General features: G+C 33.3%; 1 protein-coding gene across 8 annotated transcripts in view; it reads left to right on the top strand.

Moving 5' to 3' along the window:
• Glut1 (Glucose transporter 1) overlaps positions 1–27,956 on the top strand; it is a 337,838-nt gene that overhangs the window by 191,405 nt on the left and 118,477 nt on the right. For 6 of the 8 annotated variants that reach the window (XM_064064022.1, XM_064064019.1, XM_064064020.1 and 3 more), the window contains exon 1: positions 25,432–25,514. Coding sequence is in view for 2 of the 8 variants with exons in the window: in XM_064064026.1 (XP_063920096.1) it covers positions 9,866–9,884; positions 25,435–25,514 (99 nt within the window). In the remaining 6 variants the exon portion in view is untranslated. Of the gene's footprint in view, positions 1–9,623; positions 9,885–25,431; positions 25,515–27,956 lie in introns of those variants that run through there. The other 2 variants (XM_064064026.1, XM_064064028.1) reach the window with 2 other exon arrangements.

Below are 27,956 nucleotides of genomic sequence, written 5' to 3'. Positions count from 1 at the left end.
ATGGCTGTTTAAATGGGAACCACAGTCGGGAACACTCAGTGAAGTCCAGACAATGGGAGAGAGTCTAATCAAATCCATTCTAATCTAGTCGAAATTATTCTGTACAAAAAAAATATTATTGGTTCCACAAAACCTGTATACGGTATCATCGTTGCACTTACACTTGGTGTTATAAAGGTTATTGTAGCAAATATTCTATGGAATTCGCTTTCTTAATGACAGTCCCGATGTGATCACTCTGTGTTAATTCTGAGTTTACTTACTATTACACCTACATTTCAATTGGTATTAGTACTTGTTAACGCTAAGTGATCCATCCAATATTTTCATTTATCGGAAGAAACCACTTCTTGGACCACTGATCCACTGTTAAAGTATATTCACTAAAAATATTGCAATTCGATCAACTATCACTATAAATTTTTAAATCGTCAGCGGTGAACAACCATCTCTTGACTTCATTTCTGACTTTAAATCCGCAAAATGTGATGATGAGTAACGGACCCAGTACTGAACCCTGCGACACTCCACTTTGTGCAGCTGTCAGATCACTCAGTGATCTTTAACACCAAAGCTTCGATCAGTTACGAATCTCTGAATCCATTCTAACAATTATCCAGATATGCAATAACGTCGAAGTTTTAACGAAAATTTTGTTATGTGAACCTTATCGAAGTGAAAATACAAAATTTCGGTAGCAATATTGCGGTCCACATTTTTAGCCCAATTTATGGCACAAACAAGGTTAGTGGATACAAATTTTTTTGAATGACGTTCGCACGCATAAATCTTCTCAGTTCATCACAAATTCCACTAATTTCGCTTTTTGTAAGAGTCGCGAAGGCTCTAAAGTTGACACTTTGAAATTTATCGACTTTTTAAACATCAGATTTACCATATAGCTAACCTCCAATCTTCAGGAAATCGACTGTTTTGGAAAGACTGTGTCATTAATGTCATTAAAATGTTCAAAGTTGTGCACATATTTATTGACAACTGTCCATCTGGTTCAGGTGACGTGGTTATTGATACATTAAAATTTTATAACAAAAATTTGTTCACTAAAATCCGTTGATTTTTCTTAAGAAAAAAATTATCTGTCTTGAATTTTTTTTCTCTTATGATGTGTTTTACTATTGTTTTATTATTGGTCCAGGAAGTTTGTTATATTTTGTTTAGATTAAGTATATTTTAACATATGCAAAATGTATGTACTACACCGTTTATAAATAATTTAAAAATTATTTTGAAGAAATAAGCAATCATTACAACTTGTAATTTTGCAGTAAATTTTTAAATAATCAGTAAATAATGATGATAATGAATTATCTAATTCATAGGTCAGATCGTTCACAAAAAAGGAAAATAAAACAGGACTGAAATGCCTGCCTTGTGGAACATGAACTCTATATTAACAGAAAGAACTACATTCTATGGTAAACTTATACATGCTCTACGACATCAGCATGTCATCTTCCTTCTTGACCGACATCACTTTTCCAAGTGAAAGTCAGTGTTCCCTCTTGATATAATGCTGCAAGCGCTAAACGGTTCGCCATGAAAGTTTCAAAGCTTCCACTGACGGCAATTCCACTTGACTCGAACTATGTTGTACATTTGCAACACTTCCCTTCGAGTCAAGAATCTCTAACTGTTTGTTACTAGTCCTTTACTACTTATAGAAACAAAACAGTGTGTATACAATCCTTACACACTAACCGATATTAATTTGAAACTGTATCGTACGTCTCCCTCTTGCCCCGACTTTCGTTATCCCCATAACCTGCTACAGGTCCAAGGGGTAGCGAAACAGAAGAAACAATACAAACTCTGGAATAACATAGAAATTACATTTTATGATAAACTTATAGCGATAACGCTTTCTGAAGTGACAGACTCTTGATATGATGGTGCACAAGCTTCCACTGATGACAACGACGCTGTGTGCAGTTCTTCCCCTCGAATCAAGAACAACTAACTGTTCGTTATCCGTCATTATCTACTTCTAGAAACAAAACAGTCCGTATGCAGTCCTTACATACTAACTGATATTCATTCTATACTGTATCCGGCGTCTCGTTCTTGCACCCATAACCTGTTGAAACAAAATAAACAATATGAAATCTATATTAGCAGGAAAAACTACATTTTATGATAAACTCATACACGCAACAACACCAGAACTCCATCTTCAAATGAGTGTTTCCATTTAAAAATTTTGGCATGACATCATCAATATTTTTGCAAGGCTACGTATATCAATTGGATAGGTGCAGTGTAATACCAATGATAGGGTAAATGTGTACAAGAGTACGCACTTAGTGTAAAACTGTCAACAACTTTTTAATTTTTTTGGATAGACAAATTTTATGATATGGGTTCGTTATATACATGTTTAGAGATCAGATATATTTAATTGTACGCCCCAACACCACTATATTTTAAGAGTAATTTCAATTTTTGTCAAGATGTGTAAATGCGCACTGTTAGACAGTTCATTGCACAAGAGTGCGCATTTGAACGCTTATGAGTACGCATTACATTTTATGAAAAAATATTTGTTTCTAAGGTGAAAATAAATGGGAATAAGTGACTACAGACTACACATAAAACGGGAGACCTATTTCTTCGTACTCTAGGGGTCTTGAAAAGACGAGAAAACGTAAAAATAGAGAGTCGGTCGACGGACTCGATTACAACACGCTCAGGAAGTAAAAATAAAAAAAAAATCACCATAACCACCACCCCACAACTTGAGAAGCAGTACAAAGTAGTAGAGTTAAATAATTCATTACCGTATGATATGTATCTCCAAGACTATTAGACTACATATTGCAAGCAATGCGCACGCTTATACAATACCTCACTGCGCACTCTTGTACATTTGTACATAACCTAATGTTTTCAAAGTTAAAAGCTTTTGATGGACAGAAAGTGTAAAACTGTTAGTGTATAACGACACCTTAAAAGTTACAGCTAATGAAAATTATTACTGTAAAATAAAAGAACTGGTACGTACCTTACAAAAAACTAAAACTATGAGCGGTAAAAATTACATCCACACAACGTGTGAACATAAAATCGTCAGTACGACCAAACTATAAACTATAATCAGGTCACTTTTGCACCTTTATCTCAGGTTTAACATTAAATTCTGAATGGTATAACTTCATCTTACCCAGATGGCACTAATAAGCAGAAATCATCAGTGCGTACTCTTATACATATGCGCACTCTTGTACACATTTACCCTAATAGTAATCTATTCCCAAATTGTCGGGAAAATGAAACGGGCCATTCTTGATTTAATCATTAAAATAAATTCATGCTATTTTACACATGTTAAATAGAATTTATTCATCAAAATTTTGAAATGACGTCATCAATTGTTTTGGGGGATAAACGAATATATTTTGATTAATGATTTACCGTACCTATTATAACCTTAAAGCGTTCGTTTTAAGTTCGATTAGCGTTTTATCACTCATAACCCTCATAAAATTTGACAACAATTAGTTCGGAGGATTAATTTTTGCATTAATAAATTTAAAGTAAAATTTTGAATTGTAAGAGTAATTAATTTTATATAAGTCTTTTTTCACTAGAAGTAAAGGAGGATCATGTAAACCAATTAAACAAGATAATAATCCGCACTAGAAACAACAGTTATTTCTTGGATTTGTGGATAATACTAAATCGAATACATATATTGTTATTGTTTCTATTTTTATATCCAGCTATATAATAATGAAAAAAAAAAACGAACAGATCAAGGATAACGGCTGAATTAAAGTACAATTAAAACGACAGCTAACACACCGATTTTCGTATTTTCTTTCCTACGTACATATACGGTATTGAGCCCAACTCATTACCATATTGTAAGTCCTGGAAGTTTTATCAAAAGATTTAAGACATTCAACACTGTTATTGTAGCTGAGATTCTTTTAGCAATTAAAGCTATTTTCTTCCGTGTTTTGATGAGAAATACTTCAGCGCTCACGCACATAAATCCGAACCCTACTAACAACTAAGAAACTGGCCACTCCGTTAATATACCAAATCCACCCTCTAGCACTATTCCGGGAGTTGAAATGACCCCAGCGAAAGAGAAAATACGCGATGGCAACAGGGAGACATTATTCAGACCCATAAAACGTTTCCTTTTTCGTTTTGCTAATATTTTAATGATGGATGCGTTCCAGGCGTCCGTATATCATAATTCTTCATGTTTCCCCAACAATCCTAATTCCGTTTAACCGCTCGGAAGATTTTCAAGTCATGCGGTCATGCAAGGCAAATTAAATTGACCACTTTTTGTCAGATAGTCCTGAGTAATGGTCCATGAAATCGGCCGTGTGTCCATCACAGACGTGAAATTAACATAGATGCGGTATTGTCGTCGTGTTGGGGAGATCTCGTTAGCATGCACGGCGGTTAATCTGTTTTGGATTTAACACGGAAAGTCTCACGAGAGTCTCTCCGGTCGGTCACACGTACGGTATGCAGCCACTGTCTTTCCTTGGTGAAGACTTTCTAGAAATTAAACATCCGGTTTCACAGGACGAAATTAATTTGGCAATTTGGAAGTTGGTAGACTTTTGAAATGTCAAGAAGTTGCGCTAGGGCAATACGAGTATTATTTTTTAGCGCTAGAACGTTGAAGTTATAGTTTTTTTTCACAAATCACGTAGTTTAATTGAATACACTAAGAAAAGACCTTTAAAAATAAAATTGTAGTTTTTTAGGTCTAGTCTAATTCCGGCCTTAGAACTTCCCTTAAATAATAGGCGATATATTTTGTTCCTTATATGTCATTTTGTTTTCTAGCGGCATTTTTTGTAAAGTACAAGGTTTCTAAAAATCATTATAGGATCAAAGTAGGTCACGGAAATGTGTCGCCTCTCACTTTATATGTATTTTACTAAATGCCGAAGGCCGCACGACAAATACCAGACGCATTTGTATAACTGCCTAAATGCTTATCTTATGCTATTAAAAAATAAAAGTTACAAAAAATAAACAAATTTATTGTGGTTAAACATCACAATAAATGTTCAAAAGTTCACCATTTTGTTCGAGGCACATGTTCACTTTCTGTTTTTTATAATTCACACTTGAAAAACGTTAGAATTTTAAAGCGGTGACTTTAAACAACAGGTTACAAATGACATTAACCACAAGTGAAAACTATCATAAGGAGGCATAATTTCAGCGAAGCGAGATTTTTGAAATTCATAGCCATGCCGTTAAAATAATTTATAAAAACTCTGCATCATTAAAACTGAAAACTGAAATATTCATAAGATTTTAATAAAAGTAAGTACAGCAAATTCACTCTCGGTTAGTTTGACGTCTAATTAAAGTAGGTTAAGTGTAACGTGGGACGAGTTTCAGGAAGATATTCAAACTCCTTATTTAAATACGACTTCAGATTCGCTCTGATTGTGTTCTCAAAAACCTAATAAGCCAAAAAGACTCACACTGACAATTCGAAATTGAATTACACTTTGAAAAGGTCCAAAACAACTTTCTGTGGTTAGTTGATTTCATGGGACGAATACTCAACCAATGTTTCAAAAATTTGACTGTAGCAATTCAAAAAATTTCGGAGCGCAGTTTATATTACGTCGTTCAGGAAAAATAGGATAGTGTAAAAAAATTAAAGTAATAAAATGTGGAACATTGAAATATTTTATATTAGCATATTTTATTCATTAGTAATGAGTTGGCGTCTCATAATATTTGGTTTGAGAGAAAATCGCTCCATATGAAAAGAACACAATTGATTGGTTATCTTTATGTCCAATAGAATGCGAGGAACAACTGTTTCTATTGAATCCTAAGCTCACATTTTTATTTCTTCTTATTTTATTTTTCTTTCATTTAAACAGTTATGTTAAAAATATCAGAGTTATACTAGTTGTTTTACTAATATAGGACATTCTATTACCTGCAGTTCTAGAGAAACTTTCACGTAATTTGGGCTTTGACGAAAATAAAAAAAAATCAGAACTTTCCTGACCCCGGAAGTACATTCGAACAAATACAGCTTCGAAAATTTATAAAATGTATTCTGTAAGTTATGGTTTTAATCGGGTTGTAGACTCAAGCAATTTTCAGCTTTTTATATTATTTTTATTGTACTAACGTTTCGCCCCTATAATTGAGACTTCTTCAGAGTCTGTCATAGGTACGTGGTGCGTCTTTTTGGGATATCGAAACAACTTATGTATATATGTACTTAGTTTGAAAAATTAATACAATAGGAAATTAAAATTAAAATGAAATGTTAATTATGAAATGTTGATAGGATAAAACTAATATAAAAAAATTGCTTGACTCCACAACCAGAATAAAGGAACAAAATTTGTATTTATAAAATTTAATTTTGCAAATTTTACTTTTTTATGATAACACATATAAATTAAAATATAGCCGTGTGCAGACTTTTAAGCTACAAGTAAAGAAGCATGTCATGCGTATGTTCCACGTGAGTTTTCCATAGCAAAATTTTGTGATAACGTCAACATTTTAATACGGACAAATATATCAATTTGAATAGCTGCAGTGTAATACTAACAATAACAGTACTACCTTCTAAATTTTTAGGAAAATAGGACGAACCGTTCATGGTCTCATAAAAAAAAAGGTGCGGCCCGGCATTGATTCGTAGACCTGTCATCTGCGAAGCGGGCGCGCTATCGCTAGACTAGGACTATGGTTATCGAGCTTCGTATTACTGTCTCAAGAACAAGACAGATTACATAATAAAAATAAAATTATAACAAGAAACAAAATCAAGGGACATTCATAAATCAGAAGTAGAGGAGTTTATTTTATTATAAAATTACTTCGTTTTTAAAAAACAATTCTAATGGATGTTTAAAAACAAGTTTAGTTCCTTAAACAAATTATAACATTTGATCTAGAATTTTAATTTTTTATGATAATCTCTATATATTAAATCAAAAATAGTAAACAGATAAAGTGCGATACTGTATGTTCCAAGTAAGATTATGTTAATAAATTTTGTGGTGACGTCATCAACTGTTTAGTGGGGACAAGTACAGTGGTGTGGATCATATAACTGAACCTGAACTACAATCCAACACATCCAGCTTTTTCGAAAAATTATAAGATTTGATTTTGCGAAATTTTATTTTTTGATGATAAACCCTGCAAAAAAAATATAGATAATATCAGTCAAGGTGTAAGAAAAAAGTGTAGTGCAATATTAGTTCGCCCTCGATTTGACCGTTATTCTTATACTGTTATAAAATGTTATTAGATAATTTAGATTAGTTTAGACACCTATAAAAAGTCGAGGCAGATCCATAAACCACAAATACAGGAATGTGATATTTTTTTTAATTTAAATGGCATTTACCAAACACAATTTTAAGCTGACTTCATCAAATTATTGATGGGGATGAGTAGACAAATTTTACACGGCATTCCCAATGCACGTGTAAAATTTGACAAGAATTCGTATAGCGTTTCGGAGATTATCTGTCTACGTCGACACAAAATAGAAGCAGACAAAGAGACAGATAGACGACAGACAGACGGAAACAGGACTCGTACTCTAACAAGACTATGAAACATTGAAAAAATATGAAAGTAGCCTTTCACCACATTATTTAACCTCAAATATTTTCAAACAAATTAGTTAATAAAATTTTGAGCTAGCCACTGACGTCATCCAATTTCTAAGGTTTCGTATTTTCTAAGTTAATTTAAATTTTTTTTTGCAGTTTTCATTTTTTTTTTTCTCAAAAATATATATCCACAACCTAAAAAAGATAGCGGACTTATAGATCCCAAGTCTATAAACACTGAAATCCCAAATTTAAAAACTTAATAAAAATTATTTTACTGTAATTACAATTACAATCATTTCAAATCAGCAAGCCTAGAAAAATGTGAGACGAATGAGTTTAAGATAGGTTTATTGGTCAGCATTTCTTTTCGAAATATTTATTTTCAAGTTTAAATAAATGCAAGCAATTCGGGAAACTGAGTCCATAATTCCTAGTTGACAATTTTTAAATTTTTGTAACATTTTGTCCATTATCTATAGCGACCACAAGGAGAAATTTTGCAAATTTTCAAGCTACTGTTTCTAAAGACAAGTGGTTTATATCTTCCTCATTTTCTTCGAATATTAACCGCATCAAATACGTCGTTGAAATTATCAGAAAATTGTGCGGTTGTTGACCCTCCTTAAAGTTGCGGTGATTAGCTTGTCGCAGTAGGTAACTGCTAGACTGACATTCTCACAAGTACTTGGAGCAGCAAACAAACACATTTTGTTTCATTTTTGAAATCAGTGTATCTTCGAGTTGTCAAATGTTAGCCCCAGTTTTTCTTCCAACTAAACTAATTTCTTTATTAAAAAAAAGAAGAACCAATACAGCTATATAACACAAAAAAAGTATGTGTTGTATTCATAAACTGTGCTAAAAAACACAACCTGTTGTTCTGCATCCAATTGTTCTATTAGGCAACAGGAAATATGTTTCCTCGAATTGTTGATTAACCTTTATGGTTAAAATTTATAATACTTGAGTCACAAGAAATTCCCAGACCCTTGCACTATTTTTTCCTCAGTGATTCATTTTTCGTGCTAATCTACGTATCAATTTTCAAACACAGAACACACAAAAGTCCAAAAATTAAGTGAGTTGCTGGTGAATATTAACTCGTTTTCGATTCAGCTATGCAGGCTTCTGAATCGGATATCTTAAAAGGACATAAGATACAACATTCCTTGGGGTTAGGTAATTTGAGCGATTACCATCTACCCCTCTAATTCAATGTTTTAGACTGATCCCTTTTTAAAAATAAAAATCCCTACGCCTCACTGTGCTGTTCTGAGATGATCTCTATTCTTTACGTTACAGTATTAAAGGGTCGTTTGAAATTTAGACGAACTGTTGAACTATTCTCAAATATTTAATTCATAATAAGCTGGGAATTATGAAGTAGAAATAGGACATAAAGCCTTTTGATAGTGCGAATCTCAACAAACTGACAATAGACTTTATTCGCTTTCTGCTTGTTTGATAAAAACAGCAAAGTGTCGAAACTAGTGACTAGAAAAATATTTTTTAAAATAATAACTGGTGCCTTTGTCCTCACTTTAGGATACTTAAAATGATCAAAATGTCTTCCGCGTATCCCCGTATTTTGTTCCTTAATACAAAGTATTGTTATTCTTGTACTGAAGGGTTTTCCGGTTTTCTATTGTCAAAACATCCCTCAGTTTATTCAAAAAATATTTGTCTCTCATAAAAAATCCTCTTAACCTGATTAGTATTTGTGTCCGTAGTATTTTTAGATTTTCTTTAAATTCACCGAACCGCCCTTTGATCGAATTTTTCCTCCATCTTCCACATGTACAAATCTAATATTAAATAAACCGCACTTTGTGGTGGCTCGAAAAAGAGCTTCGCGAAAATTACATTACATCCATCAGCGTAAACTGGTGCAAACGATTGATCTGAAGACATTTGCAGCCGATTTGCGACGTACACTTTCCTATCGTGTCTTACATTCTTGTCTAAATCACCTTCACCTTGAGGTATCTCGTAATCAAAGACAAGTACACTTCGCCATTCACCTGTGCAGCGTATCAGTTTCGTTTTCGTTCTTGTTGGTGTTGGTGTATTTTTTCCTTTTTCTTATCATCTCGCGCACACTTCGTACGACGGTAGTGTTTGTTGTCTGTTCCAGTTGCAAGTAGAAAGCGTTTGTGCTCGGATGTTGCTAAAATAAAGTGCATTCAACTGGATCTGAAGTGAAGCGAATAACGTGTTTGTTGTCGTGAACAATAATTGTGTTCAATGTTTGTGAATAATTAATGCCTGAAGACGGAGAAGGTGAGCCACAGAAATTTCAACGTTTACCCATTTACACCGTACCTACCGCCAACCTCCGGATTCAATTAACATGTGTGATCCGTTGACAATGAGATTACTAATTATCGTATTGTCAGTTTCAGAACTAGAAAGGCTTTATAGTCTTATTCGAACAACTTGTAAACAATTTGTTTACACCCGGTGCTCCTACGAAAAATGATTAAACGCTTTGCCTTTCAACTTGGAAACCTACACGTTATTTACATGGTTTCTAAATTGAGTCGACGAGATTACACGAATAAGGCACAATTATGTATGGATTATAAATAATATGTCATTAGGCAAACAGTGAAAAACGTAACAAACGGTCATTATCAGTGGAGTGACTAAACTACTGATTTTATCGGTTCATAAAAAAGTACCACAACTTTGCCGATAAAATTGTAATCAGTAGAATAACGAAATGAACCTTGGGAAAATGCATTACTGAAAATATTTCACTACATGTTTATTCATTGTCAGTTCCAATAATTACTGTTAAAGGTCCTACTTAGGTTATCTTAACGATTTCATATGTAACATGATGTCTGCCCTAATTCCAAAAGCATTAAAAACAAGAGAAAGTTAAATAAGAATCACACAATCAATTTCTTCATATTTAAAGTAGCACTTTCTTAATATTTTCTAAGATTTCTACCATGTTACTGTCTTTATTTTTTTAAACACAAAAAGGCTTTATTTTACTCTCACTTTGCTGCATAAAATCGTCGCTCTTCTATGACATTCGCACATTCCATAACAATTTGGGTCATTACGTTGATACCACTTAATTTTTTCCTCTCAGAAATATTGCAATAAACTTCTTATGGCCAGTTAAGTAATAAAACGGTAAAATTATAGCGTTGATTAACCTTTCAAAATATTTAAAAAAGTGACATGTCATTTTGTAGTCATAACCTTTGCACATTTTATGGTTTATTGTTTAAAAAGGTAATACCGCATATTTTTATACAAATTATGCACGTGATCTGTTATGTGGAGTAATGCTGTTTATTGGGAATTTCCATTTCGTAACGGAAATAACTCGTTAAATTAAACATTAATTATTAGATACATCACATAAATGACCTTCCAGAGGAGAAAATTTCATTTAATTTCTACTCAGAATCAGATAGAGTTTAAAATACGGTCAAGCAAGTAAAATTATTTTCTTGTTCAGTGTCAAAAAATTGGTTTAACTTTATTTCGACAGAAATTTCTCGCCCCTGAAACACGGTCAATTAAACAATTAGAAAAACTATATAATATAATAAATGAATGATTATTATTAAATTAATTTTCGAATTTTATTCTATGTGGTAAAACCTGTCAGTTAAAATAAAGATTTGTGATGACGTCATCAAGATTTTAGTAGGGATAAATCACTATTTTGTATAGCTTTCAGTATTTATAACACTAATAAAAAAAGTACCACGTTACTAGAATTTCAGGGAAGTATATTTTTCTTAACAATTTTAGTACAAAACGCAAAAACATTGGTCTAAAATTCAAAGCTCCACTTGCTCAGATTTAACTCCTCATGTCATCCGACCACGACCTACTTGTCTCTCACGTGCGCGATATCTCGGTTAATTGAAACGTGCGGCAAATATTGCACAAACATTTTTGTAAAGTAATTGCGATTAAAAGTCAAGGCGGATTCATACTCAACAAGTGTGGGAGTATATTGTTATACAGAATTAAGGTAATGTTTAATGTACACAATCTTAAGGTGACGTCATCGAAGTGTTGATGGGAATGATTAGGCAAATTTTGATTCGCATTTACCGTGTACATAATATTCATAGGCACCTAAAACTTGACAACAATCAACCAGATGCCAGACAACAAACATCAAAAAAATAGATAAACGTAAACGGGGGACTTATTGTGTCGTACTCTAGGGGTCACGAAACGCCCAGGAAAAATGAAACTAGCTCTAGCCATTCGTCACAATAATTCCTAAGCTTACGCTCGGGCAGTAAAAAGCAAAAATGCAGTTTCAGTTTCAAAATTTTAGAAAAAATCATGTAATAATTGTTATAATCTGTTCTCGAAACATTTGTGGTATACGCGAATGACATTTCATTATGACAACAAGTTTGAAAATCTGAAAATCTAGGTTTGTTACCTGATGAAGATTTTTTAAAATAACCTACTTTTTATTATTTATTTAGACGAACATATACATGATCAAAAAATGACGGATGAGCTCGATGGTAACCTTTGGAGACCTCGAAAAAAATAGTTATAAAAATTTCTGCACCAAACTTTTGAAAATATTAAACTTCAAAATTGGATAATTAATTTCGTAATTCTGATTTGTTTTAATGAACTGACAGAGTCTGTTTTTACTGTTGACAGTTGTCATTTTTGACAGTTTTTAATGGAATTTTAGACCGTCAATTAAATTCACATTAAAACATATCAGAATTACGAAGTTAATTTTTCAATTTTGAAATTTAATATCTTCAAAAATTTGGTTGAGGGATTTTTTTAAACATTTTTTTGGGTTCTTCACAGCCTTCTTAACAACGCACAATTGAGACTATCTGTCATTTTTTATCACCCCGTAGAAATATACTTATAAAAGGTTGAACGCTTAATTGTAACCAATGGATAAAATGTTAAATAAATCCACTCAAAATTGTTGACATTTGATCCAAAATTTTCGAACTCTTGCATCCGTTTGTCAAATTGTGATGTTATTAACACCTAAAGTGACAAAATTTAACCAAAGTGGGAAAATTCAATAATTATTGCAGTTATATCTAGACCTATGAACTCTCTCTGAAAATACCCATAAAAATGAATGTTTACATGTAGAAATTATGCTAATGACGTCATAACTTCTCGGGGCAGATTAAAATTATTATTGTTTCCTAAATAAAGCTCACGTGTAAAATAAATGAAGAAAATTTAAAAAACTTTTAATAAAAACAAAAATTTTAAAAAGTAAGTTACGCTTCGAAAGTAAACATGATTATTCGTATTCGAGGTTCTTGTGGAGTTTGTTTTTCTGGAATTGCGACGAAATTCCGGTGGACGGAGGATGACGGTCCGGAATCTCGCCGATAACGCTTGGGGGCGGCGTGCCTCGGTCCCAAGCCTTGAGCCCAGTGCCGCTGACATAGAAACATGTCTGGCAGACCTAGGCTTATACGCCTTTGCTCGGGAGCAGCGGTCGCTCGGGCGCCAGCTCCCTCTCCGGGGGAAGGATCACCGGGGTTGCTCTAAAACCGAAGATACAGATGTCCAGGTGGTCTGGTGAGCGCCTGCAAAAACAAGAAAATAAGATACAACGGAAAGAAATTTTAAACAATAAATCGGGTTTATTCCCTGCTATCAGCTACACGGCTAAAATAATAATCTTGCGGGCAATTTTTAAATAATTATAAAACAAATTAAATAAGCAAAAAGAATAACACGTCCGACACGGTAGTTGCCTCGTGGACGCAGCGTCCGCGGGACGATCGCGGATTTACCCTCGGCTGTCGGTACTTGTCGCGGTTTCCATAGCCACTACGTTTGATTCGAACACATTACGTTACGAAAACACACTGTTAACTTTTTTATATTTGGTCTGACACGGAGTGCGGAAAAATCGGGTGAACGGTCAACAATTGTACCAATAGGCGGTGCCTGTTTGTAGTGAGTTTTCACACTGGAAGATATTTTGATAAACATTTCAAAAAGGACACGTATGTTAATTTCGACACGTGCCATACTATTCGGTCGAACCGGTGATCTTCGTCTTAGTAATTCAGATTTCAGCACGCTTCATTGGTCTTATATTGGTATGAAATGTGATTATATAGTTTGATTTTTGAGGAGAGGGAAATCTGGATGGCTAGGGCAAAAAATCAAGCGGGATTCATAAACTACAAGGATACAAGATGTTAGTTTACAGAATTTAAATGGCATTTATTATAATAAAAAAATCGTTGGTGGGGACCCTTCGACAAATTTTTGTTAACGATTTACTATCTACAACAATATTCCTAACATATATAAAACATTTGACAATAATCGGTCTCATTCGTCGAACAGATCCAATTATATGTATTTACTTTCTTAGCTTACGCTCGGAAATTAAAAATTGAATAATATTTTGACCATTTTTGAAGATTTTTTTGGTGAATTTTTACTATGATGAAGTATTCATTAAAATTGTTTGCGTTACGTGATACATTGCCAATTTTATTGAACAATTAGACGCAAATTTTCTAAATTTCATCCCGTGTACCATATATTAAAATCACTAAATTTTTCTAATACATTTGTCAAAATATTTGAAAAAAAAATATATATGATGAAATGTTTTTTCAACGCTCATTTCCAAAGAAATATATCTCAAACGATTAGAACACTCTACCTTTATTTTATCAACTGACGTTTCTAATAAAGTTTCAAGTTTTAACTCCGAACTAAAACTGCTTAAAACCTTAAATTAGACTAACAGTGTGTACCTAAATAGTCCGTACACAATAAATTATAATGTTCTAAATTAATGAAATCTCACCTGATTTAAAGAACTCTGCTTTAATATGTCAACTTGAACTGTCCACCACCCATTTTTCACGTGATATTCAAACATAGTAGTTAAGCATGACACCGTAAAATTTACTAGCGTAGAATCGATATTTATAATTAGTCTTATGATAGGTTTGTATTTAATAAAAACGGGTATATTAATGTTCCTATGTTCCCCTTTTTTTGTTTCTAAGTGTTGATATTTTTTGTTCGTTCTTACGGTCTTTACAATTCATTTGAGACGTTCTGAACTAAATATACTTGATTTATCTCCTATAGACTGCGTAAATATAATTAATGCCGAATTATTATTTAAACTAAGTGTGTGTTCAAAATTAAGTAAGTATAAGAAATAACTACACCAATTTTTGAACTTTTGTCTGTTTATTGCTTGGAATTTAATCCATGACAGTTTTTGCTTCTATACGTATTATTTAAAATGTAGATAAGTGTGTCTGATATGCTAAATAACTACCCACATACCTACTGTATGATAAAACATTTCGCAACAAGTTGTTATTGTTATTCAACACTGCCATAACAAAAGAATATTTTACTGCAATTAGTATTACTGCACACGCTTGTTCTTAGGAACTGCTATAAAGTCTTGTGTCCAAGTAATATATAAAAAGCACACAACATTAGTATATTCCTAAACATACGACTACATCATTTAGAAAAATTATGTTATCTGTTATGAAATGTTTTATCAAATACAACACCTCTAGGAATAAGAACTTGAAAGCTGTAACTAAACAAAATTTTCTCGTAAAAATAATTTTCTGTACCCGTGTTATCTGTTTTATTACTGTTTGTGTTACCATTTGCAGTTTTTGTTTTAAACACAAGTCTCAGTGTATGTTAAAATTAAAAGTTGCAATAATATTATGGAAAAAATATATCATTCTAATTCTTTAATACATAGTTAGTAAATTTTTCATATACAGGCATAATCGAGAAACCCGAAGAAACCAAAGGCAAGCCTCAAACCAACGGAAACCGGAAACATAAATTTTGAATTATATAACCGGATCCGTTAAATTGGCACTGCACACTTAATAAATTCTACTCAAAATCTAGCTCCATGCCCTCTCGACGTGGCTCCGGTTAGCTCCATCTAAATATAGCAATAAATGCCTTTTGTATTGGGGACGGTTAAGTCGACGCTAGCCCCCCAAAGTAATTTAAACTTAATTTCAAGTAGAATAGAATAGATAATTAGCCCCAGTAATCTGATAGCTAGTTAGTATCCCTACATAAATATATCTCCAAGATAAAGAAAAAATGAGTATCCTTCACCTAGTTGTTGTTAAAAAGTGACGAAAGCTGACCTTGATTACCAAAATGAATTTGGAAAATTTTGCATGTGTTGGAACGTCTTCTGCAGTGAATAAGTCTAGAAACTTACCTATCAGTATGACCCATTCATGGCAATATAGTAATTAGTAGCTACGCTAACTATCTTATTAAATTTAATGTATCCGTCTAATTACCAAGTTCTGAACTCCTTCTCGTTATAGCCTCTTAGTGACCAGTTTTGTTAATTATCCAAATACCCACAAACACGGAGAATATTTAACTAGCTACCAATTCCGAAATACAAGGTACCCAAGATTATGTTCGATTTTCTATAATACAGTTATCTTTAAAATTTTGTGATATTGAATTCCGATAACATTAACGTATCACTCACTAAACTGCCACATATATACTTACTCCTGTAATACTAAATAAGCATGAAATAAATCATCGGTTGAATTTTAATACCACACAATTTAAAGTCGAGTAACATGGAAATATATACCGCCAGCGTTAAACTAATGGCTCTACCATCTCATAAAGAATTCTACATGAAATAAGGAAAACTTATTATCCAACACAACTTCCATCCAGTAGATACAACGATTCGCGCCAATACATTGTGCAAACTGTCGTAAGCTTTTAATTGCTTAAATTACAAAGTTTCTCGTTAACCCCTCGCCACCATCAGCACAGCCTGATTATAACGGCAAGTTCGAGCCTCTCAGGAAAACTATCCTCTTTACTTAATTACAAAGTATCACTTTAACATTATCATCAGAACAGTTGGCAAGCTGATATTCGTGTCTGTTGCGGTGGACAACATCCTGACCTCTTCTAATAGCTTTCCCACAGAAATTTCCAGCGGCAACGAAGCCAACAAAAATTCGATTACGTTATATTTAACCAGTTTATTAATATAGTGTGGTGGTTCCGGCAACAAGGATAATGATCGCTACGCGTAGTTTAGAACTGGAGTAATCGAAATCGATACTGAATTATGTCAGGCGATGGGTTTCATATTGATTACAGGTTTGTTAATAATTGGATTACATAGTTTGTGGAATCTACAAGTCTGGGCTATTAATACAACCGCTCTTGGCTAACAACCTTCCAGATATGTGGGAACTTATAACTTTGATACATGAATCAAAATTTTGGTTAATGCATGAGACGAAATATTCTACAGGTACGTAGATCAACTAGTAATTGATCGTGATGTTTTTATTCTAGTTTATTGCCGTATTAAGTTGTAGACAAATTCACTAACAGTTTAAATTTTGATTTGAAATCAAATTAAGCTGTTGCAAGGTTACTTATTGTATTCAGTAAAATGCGTGCCCGTTTTAATAACGAACCAAATGTGCACTCCGGGTTTACTTAGCGTGGATTCAGCTTATCGTGTATAAAAAATAGGTATTTTAGTGTGAAAAATTGGTTTATAACTGTCAGGTGGCTACACCGTCACGTCACATTTTTTAAATAACCACCATTTTACATCAGGGATTATGAAGTATTTTTAAAATGGCCGTAATTACGGTAGAGCCGGTGGATTTTTTTACACAATTTCATACCCTGATTCCTTTTCAAGCTCGGACTGTCTGGAACAAACTTCCAGCACACAATTCCTGGCACGTTGATAAGGAAATTAATTATAACTTGTCTGAATACTTCGTCTCGCATCTACTAACACCTTTTATGTCGTCAGATAAAATGCACACATTTTTTACCAAGTTTTTAAAACGAGATTTAATTGCAGTTATGTTTTTTAATTAAAGCGAAATTCGCTTGACATTTGAGTTAATTTAATTTCAGTTCAAACTGACAAATGGGTTCTCCCCCATTTTTACCAACGGGGAACCGATAGCTTTTAGGTTCTTCGCGTTTTGTATAGCTTGTCTTAATATTTTCAAGTTTCCATGAAAACCTGTCAACGTGAGTGTTTCTCTGGTGGTATCTAGTCACGCACATTATTAATTCATCCTCTTTAAATTTTCGACGTTTGCAGGTACTGACACCATATTTACTTTGAGAACAATATCGTATAAATTAATCTCGTGACTTTATTCAGGTACAATAAAATTATATGTTTATGTAAGGTTTTCATTAAAAGCGTGCCAGAAATTTCATGTTTACCAACTTGTATTGATCAATAAAGAAATTAAGAAAATATTTATAAGAATACGCTTATCGCCGGATCAGAATGGACGATAAAGTTATGATAATATGGAAATGCATTTTAAAACATAACATTATCTGAGTTTTGACATGAAAAGTGTTGGGCTCGAGTTGAACGTTAACACGCGTGTAGACGTTAAAGAACTCGTACCAAATTTCAACATGTGCATAAAAATAAAGACCTATAATTATTGGTATATTTAGGGTCGGTGTTTATGACAGCCGCACAAAATTGTAAAGGTTACGGCTCTATTTTCCAAAGTCAAGGGTTAAAGTCAATGAATAATATAACAACATCAACTTCAATGAATATAATACAAATTAGAGGAAAGATAAATCGTATTCCCTTAATTATTTCAACCACCTAACTCACGCAAAACACCATTTTAAGATTTCTATCATTGGAAAGTTGTAGTCACGAATTCTATTCAACTAAATTATACTACAACATTTACATTAAATCATATTTAATTATTGCTTAAAATATAATCTAATATTTAAACTAGTACTGGTTATCCCCTTGTTGGTCATCATGCTACTTAGTCCGACTATAACCGGAATTACAATTGTATCTACAGTAATCTAAAATTACGATTGCGGCATTACTAATAATTACTGCGCAAATTGATTATTTGAATAATGCACTAGATTTACATTTATGACAGTCATTAGTTTAATAAACTCCAGAGAAAACATTTTTTATGAAAACGAAACTCATTTCTAACAAGTACATAATGCCTGCTACAATATTTACTGGAAACTTCCAACTTCTTTGAATTCTATTATCTTTCCAATCTATCTGTTCCATTTATGAATGTTTCATTATTTCGGTCTGTATGAAGAACATTATAGTTCGTCGTCTTTACTACTACTAAGGCTATACAAACTCCTGTAGATAACGATTTTAAAAGAAAATTAATGTAAAAACTGTATTTATTAAAATTAGGATTATATGCGATTTCACCCTGTTATAGCAACAATATAGGATTACCAAACAGAACTATGTGAATTGGAAAATTTGGTGTATACCCAAACGGTATAAGCTCTAGAAAATGATTAAGTTTTTAAGATCATTTAAAAAATATAATAGAGCAAAAATAACAAATTTTAAGAATTTAGACAATACAAAATTATTATTTATGATCTCATTAAGAGAGTAAAAACATTGAAAGTTAAGGGAAAGAAAATAAAATATATAGATTTGGTCAGAGACAAAATATGGGGAAACAAAATTTGTTACAGATATTAAAAGATTTTATAAAATTTTATTAGACTTGACAATATACATATCAATTAATTAAATGAAACTATTGTTACACTGAACTATTACAGCGATTATAGAATAACGCGACTTCTCTTGACTCAACTAGCTGAAAAATAATCGTTCCCGAAGGTGGACTCTATTTAAACAGCACGCGGTCCTTCTCGAAACGCCTACGTCACCGCTTCTAGACTTCTCCTGAACTCCCATTCGCGACTTCGGTTTCCAGGCGTTTCTTTTGCGCTCCGTCGCTCGGTCGCATTGAGGATGAATCATCATGGGCGTAAGACCAGACGGCCCATAGGCGTCGTACCGAGGAGGCGTGTGGGTTTGTTTCGTATTAATATGTTACAAATTGATTACAAGTATGAAGATTGCTACGTAGAAAATTATTTTAATACCAATATATTCATAGCTGCCTTTACAAATGCAAAATGATTAGTGTCCCGCAATGTTATTAAGTATGTACAAAATATAATGTTATTGGCATTATTTAATTTACCCCAGAAGTTCGCTTCAACCATTCACGACAACCGTCCGGCAAAAAGGCGAATCTTAACTTTTAACACAGGTACCTTAAAAAACGGGTACATTTGATAAAAAAATGATGCGAAGAAAAAACTACAGGCATTGTTTTCGCTGCTTCGAGAACGCATTTATTCTGAGGAAGAATAAAAATTAAATGTGACCCAAATACAAGTATTTATTTTATTTAAAACAACTACTATTATTTTAATTCGTTGTTTATTTTCAAAATTTTAAATAGTTATCAGTGACTATGTATGTACATATACAGGGTTGGTTACGGAATTATGTTTATGTTTATGTTTACAATATTTATCACCTCTACTTGTTTATAAACAATACCCTTCATAAAAATATTTATTGCGAGATCCACATGCCCCAAATTATTAAAGCAGTGTGTGGTTTCAGTGGAGATTAATGAAGTTTATTACACGTCTTGGTGCGTAATATTCTGTTCATTTCATAAAGGCGGTTATCAGTTTGAAATCTGCACATCATTTTGTTGTTTTAAGGTGAAGTATGTCTACGTGTGATAAACATCAGACGATTCTAAACGTGGTCTACTTTTGTTATCTAACTCAGAAATAATTTAAGAAATGTGATTAGCCTAATTAGTTCCAGTCTTATCTCGTAATAAACCCTCCTCTAGAGAAGCTTCTATTTTAATAAGTTAACTCATGCACAGAACCTCCCAGAACTTTTTATATTCCGTTACTATTATCTGAAAGGTAGTCTTGATCGCATAATGATGCATTATGTCCGAGTGGAATCAGCTAATACGTGGTGTGATCAGAGAACAGGTAAATCGTGGTTACGCAGTAAAGCGGTGATAAATGTTCGCATTACAATACCTGCAATTAACCCCTGAATGTAATTAGAAGATAATTGTGTACTTGTGTAGCGCCCGGTGAAGCTCATACAGGCATATACTCGTATATGTGTACTGAAGGCGCCTACTCCCATTTAGATAGAACTGGAACTGATTATAATTGCAATCCGTGTTCGCTCAGGCGAAAACTGCATTATGAAGGTCTTTAAAGTGCAATGACATAGATGCAATCGCGGTTCATGCAATCACCAGAAAACGATTCGATTCTTGCTGAAATAACGCTTGCTCCAAATTATTAAACCGTTTGCTAAATTTGCTGATATCAAATAGAAGATCAGACCTCAAGAAAAGTTCCTTTGAGAAAAGTTTCCAATTTAAGAAATATACCAGAAGATTCAATAAATTTCTGATCAGCACGTATAGGGCATGGATTTAGATGGCAAAATTTTCAGCTGACGTCATCAATTTTTTGGAGAGGATAATCAAATATATTTTGACTAAAAATTCATTATGCACTTTAAAACATTTGCAAGATTTCAAAGCATTCGGTTTGGCAGATTCAAAATTAAATAGCAAAATGTTGTTTTAAATTCTGATTTCCTTGTGTAGGACTATGATATTTTATACAATTTAAAACCCAATTAAAAAAAAAATGGTTAGCGTTTTACCATCTTCTATATGATATTCCTAACATAAATACAAAATTTGACAACAATCGGCCTAGTACTTTCGAAAACTATCTGTCTAATAAAAACCGAGACGGCAGACAGACAGACAGACAGACGGAAACGGCAGACCTTTCTTCGTACTCTGGGGTCATGAAAGGTCGAGAAAACGTAAAAGTAGAAAGTCGGTCTACGGACTCGATTACAATAATAAGTAAAATAAACTATGTTTATAAAACCTAACCAAATCACGGATTACGCCTTAAAAACAGAAACCCTATATAATTAAAACTAAATATTTTAATGTATGTTACTCAAAAAACCATACAACTTTGATTTTTTACTTTTTTTCAATTGCTAATAATTAATGAGATAAGGAGAACGGCGCGCTTATTGTTCGACTCACCCTGTATATCAATAGGTACAGTATAATTCTAATAATAATTTTCGGGAAATTGGAATGAGTTTTTTTTTTATTTGATCAATAAAGTAAGAAATTGTTTCACTGACTATTTTTTTTGGTTACCCCGTATAAACAGTTCTAAACGATAACTATAGTTATAATATTTTGCAACTCTTAGACAGAATTAATTCAGCAAAATTTTGAGATGACGTCATCGCGATTTACCATGTTTACGATAACTTTGAAACAACTAGAAAATTTCAGAATAATCGGTTTTATAGTTTTCATGTAAATTTTAAAATGTTATTTGACAATTTTGATTTCAGGATATCTAGGGTAAAAATCAAGGCGGATTCATAAACCACAAGTGTAGAAGTATGATATTTCATCAAATTTAAATAACATTTACTATGTAAAATTATTGTTAGTGGCATAATCAAACAAATTTTGATTAACGTTTTGCAGTTTACACAATATTTATAACACGATATGCATAAAATACATACAAAATTTCACAGCATTCGTCCACTAGTTTCGGAGATCAACTGTTTAATAAAATCGTTAGCAAACAGACGGACGACAGAAACATAGAAACGGGAGACCAATTTTTCCATACTTTAGGGTCTTGAAACAGAAAAAACATTAAAATAACCTTTCGTACTACAATATTTCCCTGGCTTACGCTTCGAAAATATAAAATGGTATAAAGTGATTTACGTAGCTGAATTTCCCTCGCCTCTAAAATAAAAACAGTTCGTGTTCTTCAATAAGAACCAATTATTAGTTTTTTTTTTCTGAGGATGATAAAGAAAACTGGATTAGCTGGGAACCCAACCCAGCCTTTCATTTCCAAATCAAACGTACTACCGCCAAATCTATACAACGTATAGATTTTAGCAAATAAAATATTCTCTAAGAAAAGAGAGGGTGGGTGGGTGGTTGGGGCTAGTGCCTGCTAAGATAAGACTGATCTTAGCTAGTACCTGCTAAGATAAGACTGATTTTTGAAAATGAGGTCCCTCTAAGAAAATAGAAGGCGTGTGGGTGGGGCTAGTGCCTGCTAAGATAAGATTGATGTTGGCTAATGACATACCCTCTAAAAAAATGAAGGGTAGAGGATATATAATTTGTCAAAATCAGTCTTATCTTAGCAGGCACTAGCCCCACCCACCGACCCTCTCTTTTCTTCGAGGATATGTTATTTGCAAAAATCAGTCTTATGTTAGGACGTACTAGCTAAGATCAGTCCTACCTTATCAGGAACTAGCCCCATCCACCCAACCACCCTCTCTTTTCTTAGAGGATATGTTATTTGCAAAAGTCAGTCTTATCTTAGGAGGTACTAGCTAAGATCAATCTTACCTTAGCAGGCACTAGCCCCACCCACCCACCCTTTCTTTTCTTAGAGGATACGTTGTTTGCAAAAGTCAGTCTTATCTTAGGAGGTACTAGCTAAGATCAGTCGTACCTTAGCAGGCGCTAGCCCCACCCACCCACCCTCTCTTTTCTTAGAGGATATGTCATTTGCAAAAATCAGTCTTATGTTAACAGGTCCTAGCCCCGCCCAACTTCTCTTTTCTTAGAGGGTATGTCATTTGCCAAAATCAGTCTTATCTTGGTAGCTACTAGCTGGTGGGTGGGGCTAGTGCCTGCTAAGATAAGACTGATATTGGCAAGTGACCTACTCTCTAAGAAAATGTAGGGCGAGTGGACGGGTCTGATACTTACTTGGATAAGAGTGATTTTGGGAAATGACATATGCTCGAAGAAAATAAAGGGTGGGTGGGTGAGGCCAATACTTGCCAAGATAAGACTGATTTTGGTAAATGATATATCCTCTACCCTTCATTTTCTTAGAGGCTATGTCATCTGGCAAAATCAGTCTCATCTTGGCAAGCATTAACCCCACCCACCCACCCTTTATTTTCCTCGAAGATATCTCATTTGCCAAAATCAGTCTTGTCTTCACAGCTATTAGCTGTCCAGACATCCGGCACAATGTGATGTCATATACTGATTTCTAAAAGGCTTTGGATAAAATATAAAATATTGGCTTCAGAAATCCGTTATTGAAATTTTTATTCTTTTATTTGACCGGTAGAATCTCATTTGTGAAACACATAAATTTTATCTCTAAACCATTTACTCCATTTTCTGGGGTCGTACAGGGATCGAACTTAGGACCTTTGTTGTTTTTGCTTTTTATTAACGATCTTCCTGATGCGATTCCCTGCAATAAACGTATATTGGCTGATTTCAAATTATATTAATGATTGTTACTATCTTCAGTTTTGCTTAATTTTGCTTTACCATTGGTAAATATCTTTAAATATAAAGTTGTTTCTTATACACCGTTGTTTTTAACCATAATTTAAAAGGAGTTGAATTGGAAAAACTTGACTGCATTAAAGACTTCGGTATCAGTTTCGATAGCAACGTTTTTTTCACAAATCGTTATAAAGACATTATTGCTAAGGCTTACACGATGTATGGTTTTATTTATCGCAATTGTAGATAACTTCTGAATCAGCGAACTCTTATTATATTATTTTATTCTTTGGTAAGATTAAGACTGGAATACGGAGCAGTTATTTGGTACCCCATCTACACAATCCATCGCAAGGAGATTTAGGCTGTACAAAGAAAAATTTTTAAATTCTTAGGTTTCTTACAAGACGATGTTTATATATTATTAAATTACAAAAAACAAAATTTTAAGAGATAAATTTCACGTTTGATTTACTTTTTTTTACTTTTTTTAACTGACGTCATCAATTTTTTATTGGGAACTAACAGGAAAATTTTAGTTAGCGTCTATGATCAAAATGCTAATTTTAAAACACTTAAATTCTGTGTCTAGTTAAGTAAGTATAGTAGAGTCCATCCAATGAATGAATGGATAGTTTCATGTTCTTTTGATGTATCATGACTCTTAGAGTACGAAAAAAAAAACGTCTCCCGTTTCCGTCTGTCTGTCTGCCATCTGCCCAGATTTTTATTAGACAAATAATCTCCGAAATAACTGGACTGAATATTGTCAAATTATAGATGTGTATCGTGTAGAATTGTAGATGATAAAATGCTAACCAAAATTTGATGATTTCATCTCATTATTTAAATATTTTACTGAAATATATTTCTACACTTTATATTGTTTTTATTTAATAAGAGTTTTCAGAAAAAATAAATAGATTTCCATAAAAAACAAATTTTATAATCTTTCAAAGAAGCAAAATTTATTCTACTGTACTTCAGGGGTGAGGAAAGTTCAATCAAAATAACTTTTGACTAATTTTTAAGAGCAGTTTAAGTTGACATACAAATGGAATTTTAAAAAGAAACAAGAGATGCAGAATTTAACAAGAATGATACAAATAACAGTTCAAAAGTCTTATTGCTCACGAAAAGCTGAACCGCGCATCCACCAAAACTGGTGCTTTCACGAGTTCTCGAATTCGTTGTGCACTCATGAGCCCATATCTGGGCTTTATTCGTGTTCATTCATGTTCAAATCAGAGCTCGCTCTTATGTGTAACGAAAACTTTAGACATTTTAAATACAACATGTGTGCTTTCTGTGCATGAATTCGCTTTCAGAAGACAACTTTGACTTTCGCAGATCTGGTGGCCTGAATTCGGCTCTCGAGAATAACTTCTGAGAACCGGTTCATTATTATTCAATCTTACCTCAAGTTCGGATTAGAAGTCGAGTGGTTTTCTCGGCCACAAAAAAGTGAAAATAACGTGTTGGTGTCAACACACATGGATACTATTTTGAAATGCACCAAACTGTGTATACTTATTCTTGAAATATAAATTTACGTCGGATTGTTGTTCCAGACTGCCAACCTGAAGGGTTACATCGCCAGCTGCAGGAGCGACCAAACAAGCGCACAAAGATGGAACGGTTTCTGTTTAAGGTAAGAAGGATTCAATGTGCTCCTTTTAGTGTAACCGATAAGGTTTACGGTTGCCAGCTTTACCGACAATTGTCTACGTTTTAGTGCGATCTTAAATTGTATAGGTTGAAAAAGTAATAAAACGAATTAATTGTTACTTTGATGGGACGTTACAGTTCCAAGTACAAAGCAGATAACACCACTTAAACGCGCCGGATACCGCGAAGGATTATAAGGCAATCAAGATAAGTGATGACATCGACAACGCCGTCACGTTCAACTAAGGATGATGACTATTTTATTCGTCTGGATTTGGTGTCACTGGAACGTTATTGATCGAGATAATTTGTTACATCAAACTGTCAATGCTTCATATTTGTTATATGGACAGCGGGTGGCCACAATAATAGCTGGGGCGATATTTCAATAACACTCCGTTCGATGGAGATTTTATTAATTTACAGAGCTGTGATATGATGCTCAGCTTCTGATGGTTGAGTGGATTTTTAATTATGATGAAAGAAGGTGACAGCAAGTGCCTGTGGCACAGTAACTTACAACAAAAGTAATTTAGATCACGAGAGTCACTTTTGCGTTTCAACAAAAAAAACAATGTTTTTTGATATTTTTCAAGATGTACTATTTTTCATAGATCTTGATTTGAAAGAATTGGAACTTAACAGATATGTTAAAAATACGTACAAATCAAATGACTACCGAAAATATTTGCATTACAGAATTAATTTCAACTATCTCTTTACTAAAAAGTGCAAAAGAATATTAACTTCATCAATACCGTATTCAGGAAATTTATAAATTATACGAATACGTACGTTTGGTATATTTTTTTATATCTTTCATTAATATTTTGAAAACTCCCCAAAGTATAAATAAACTTGCGAGCATTAAAATCGGACCACTATTCAAATATAGCGTGTTTGGACTGACCAGCACGTAGCCCGGATATGAATCCTATAGAACATCTGTGAGATGAACTTAAACGAAAAATTAGAGATAGGATCTCGGCTCCTGGGTCACTCCAAGAGCTCAGAATGGGCATTGATGAAGAATGGACTAATATCTCGCAAGAAGTTGTCGTCACTTTATTGAGTCAATGAATAGATGAATGCGAGCGGTTATTAGAGCTAGGGGTGGCAATACCGAATATTAACATCATTTTCTTTTTTAAATCGTTGATTTTGTTAACATAAAAAATTTCGTTATTGAACAATTTTCCCTTTTTTTTTGTCCAAAAAAGAATATTGCGAAACAATTTCATGAAGTTTTCGTAACTCTGTTTTAAAGACAAATATTTTGTCTTTCTAATGGCTTTTTAGTTTCTTTAAGTGTAATATAGTTCGGTGGAAAATTTTATTCAAAATCAGATGTGAATAGTGGCAGGATTTGTGTGGCCCGATTTCAATGCTCGCAAATGTAATTACTACAACCAATATTTTTGACAAATTGAAAAAGAGTTTCGCCTCTGGTATGGTTGAGATACTGAATTACCCTACTCTTTTGCTTTATTCTTAACTCTGCTCCTGAAGATGCCACTTACGAAAGTGTGCGAAACGTTGAGCCCAAAGACTCAATTTACACGGTTCCAACCAGGAAAACGATCATGTATTGATTCCGACCGTAGAAGCCTCCGAAATATTTAACTTGTTTTCAAAGTAACGTCTTCCTCCCAATTTGGAAATTTTTATTCATCCTTCACCGTTTTATTTCTAGTAGTACCTGTGGATTTCAAAATGACCAAAATTATAATTTATTTATTTATACAGGGTTTCTATAAATGATTATAGGGTCGAAGTAAGTCATGGATGTGTGCCGCCTATCACTTTATGCGAATGTTACTAAATGCCCAAGGATTCACGACAGACACCAGAAGCATCCGTATAACTGGTTAACTACACCCTGAAAATCATTTTTAAAAGCCCTATATTTACATTTGGTTGTTCAAAATTTAGTGCGAAACAAGCATTCATTTTGCAACGTGATATGTAAATAGCTATTTTGTTGGCATTATTACTTATTTCTGCAATCGCTGTATGTAATGTAATATCTCCATTTTTAAGACACTTATTGTTATGAAATTTGAAATATAAACTGTCCACAATTTTATCTATTTAACGCAAGGGTAGTTTTTTAATAGTTTGTCGTCATATTTTTTTTTATTTTCATGAAAATTTTCATCACGTACCTTTGAAAATCAATTATTTATGGAAATTTCAGATCGCGGTTTTCACCACTGTTTTCATGTTAGAAAACTATGAAAACTACAACAAAAACATTGTCGAATAATTTTGTCGGAAATGAGATACAATAAAAGCTGTTTCTTTGACACAAACTGCCTTTATTGTATCTCATTTCTGACAAAAAAAAGCGACAACGGCTGTCCTATACTTTCTAGAGTTTTATTAGTTGAAAACCGTAGTGAAAAATGCATTTCAAAATTTCCAT

This window comes from Zophobas morio, unplaced genomic scaffold (genome assembly GCF_036711695.1).
Source record: "Zophobas morio isolate AGI-343-1 ecotype UQ-CSIRO unplaced genomic scaffold, CSIRO_AGI_Zmor_V1 ptg000024l, whole genome shotgun sequence".
NCBI lineage: Eukaryota > Metazoa > Arthropoda > Insecta > Coleoptera > Tenebrionidae > Zophobas > Zophobas morio.
Note: the sequence above shows the minus strand (reverse complement) of the source record. Positions and strands in the feature narration are given on the sequence as shown.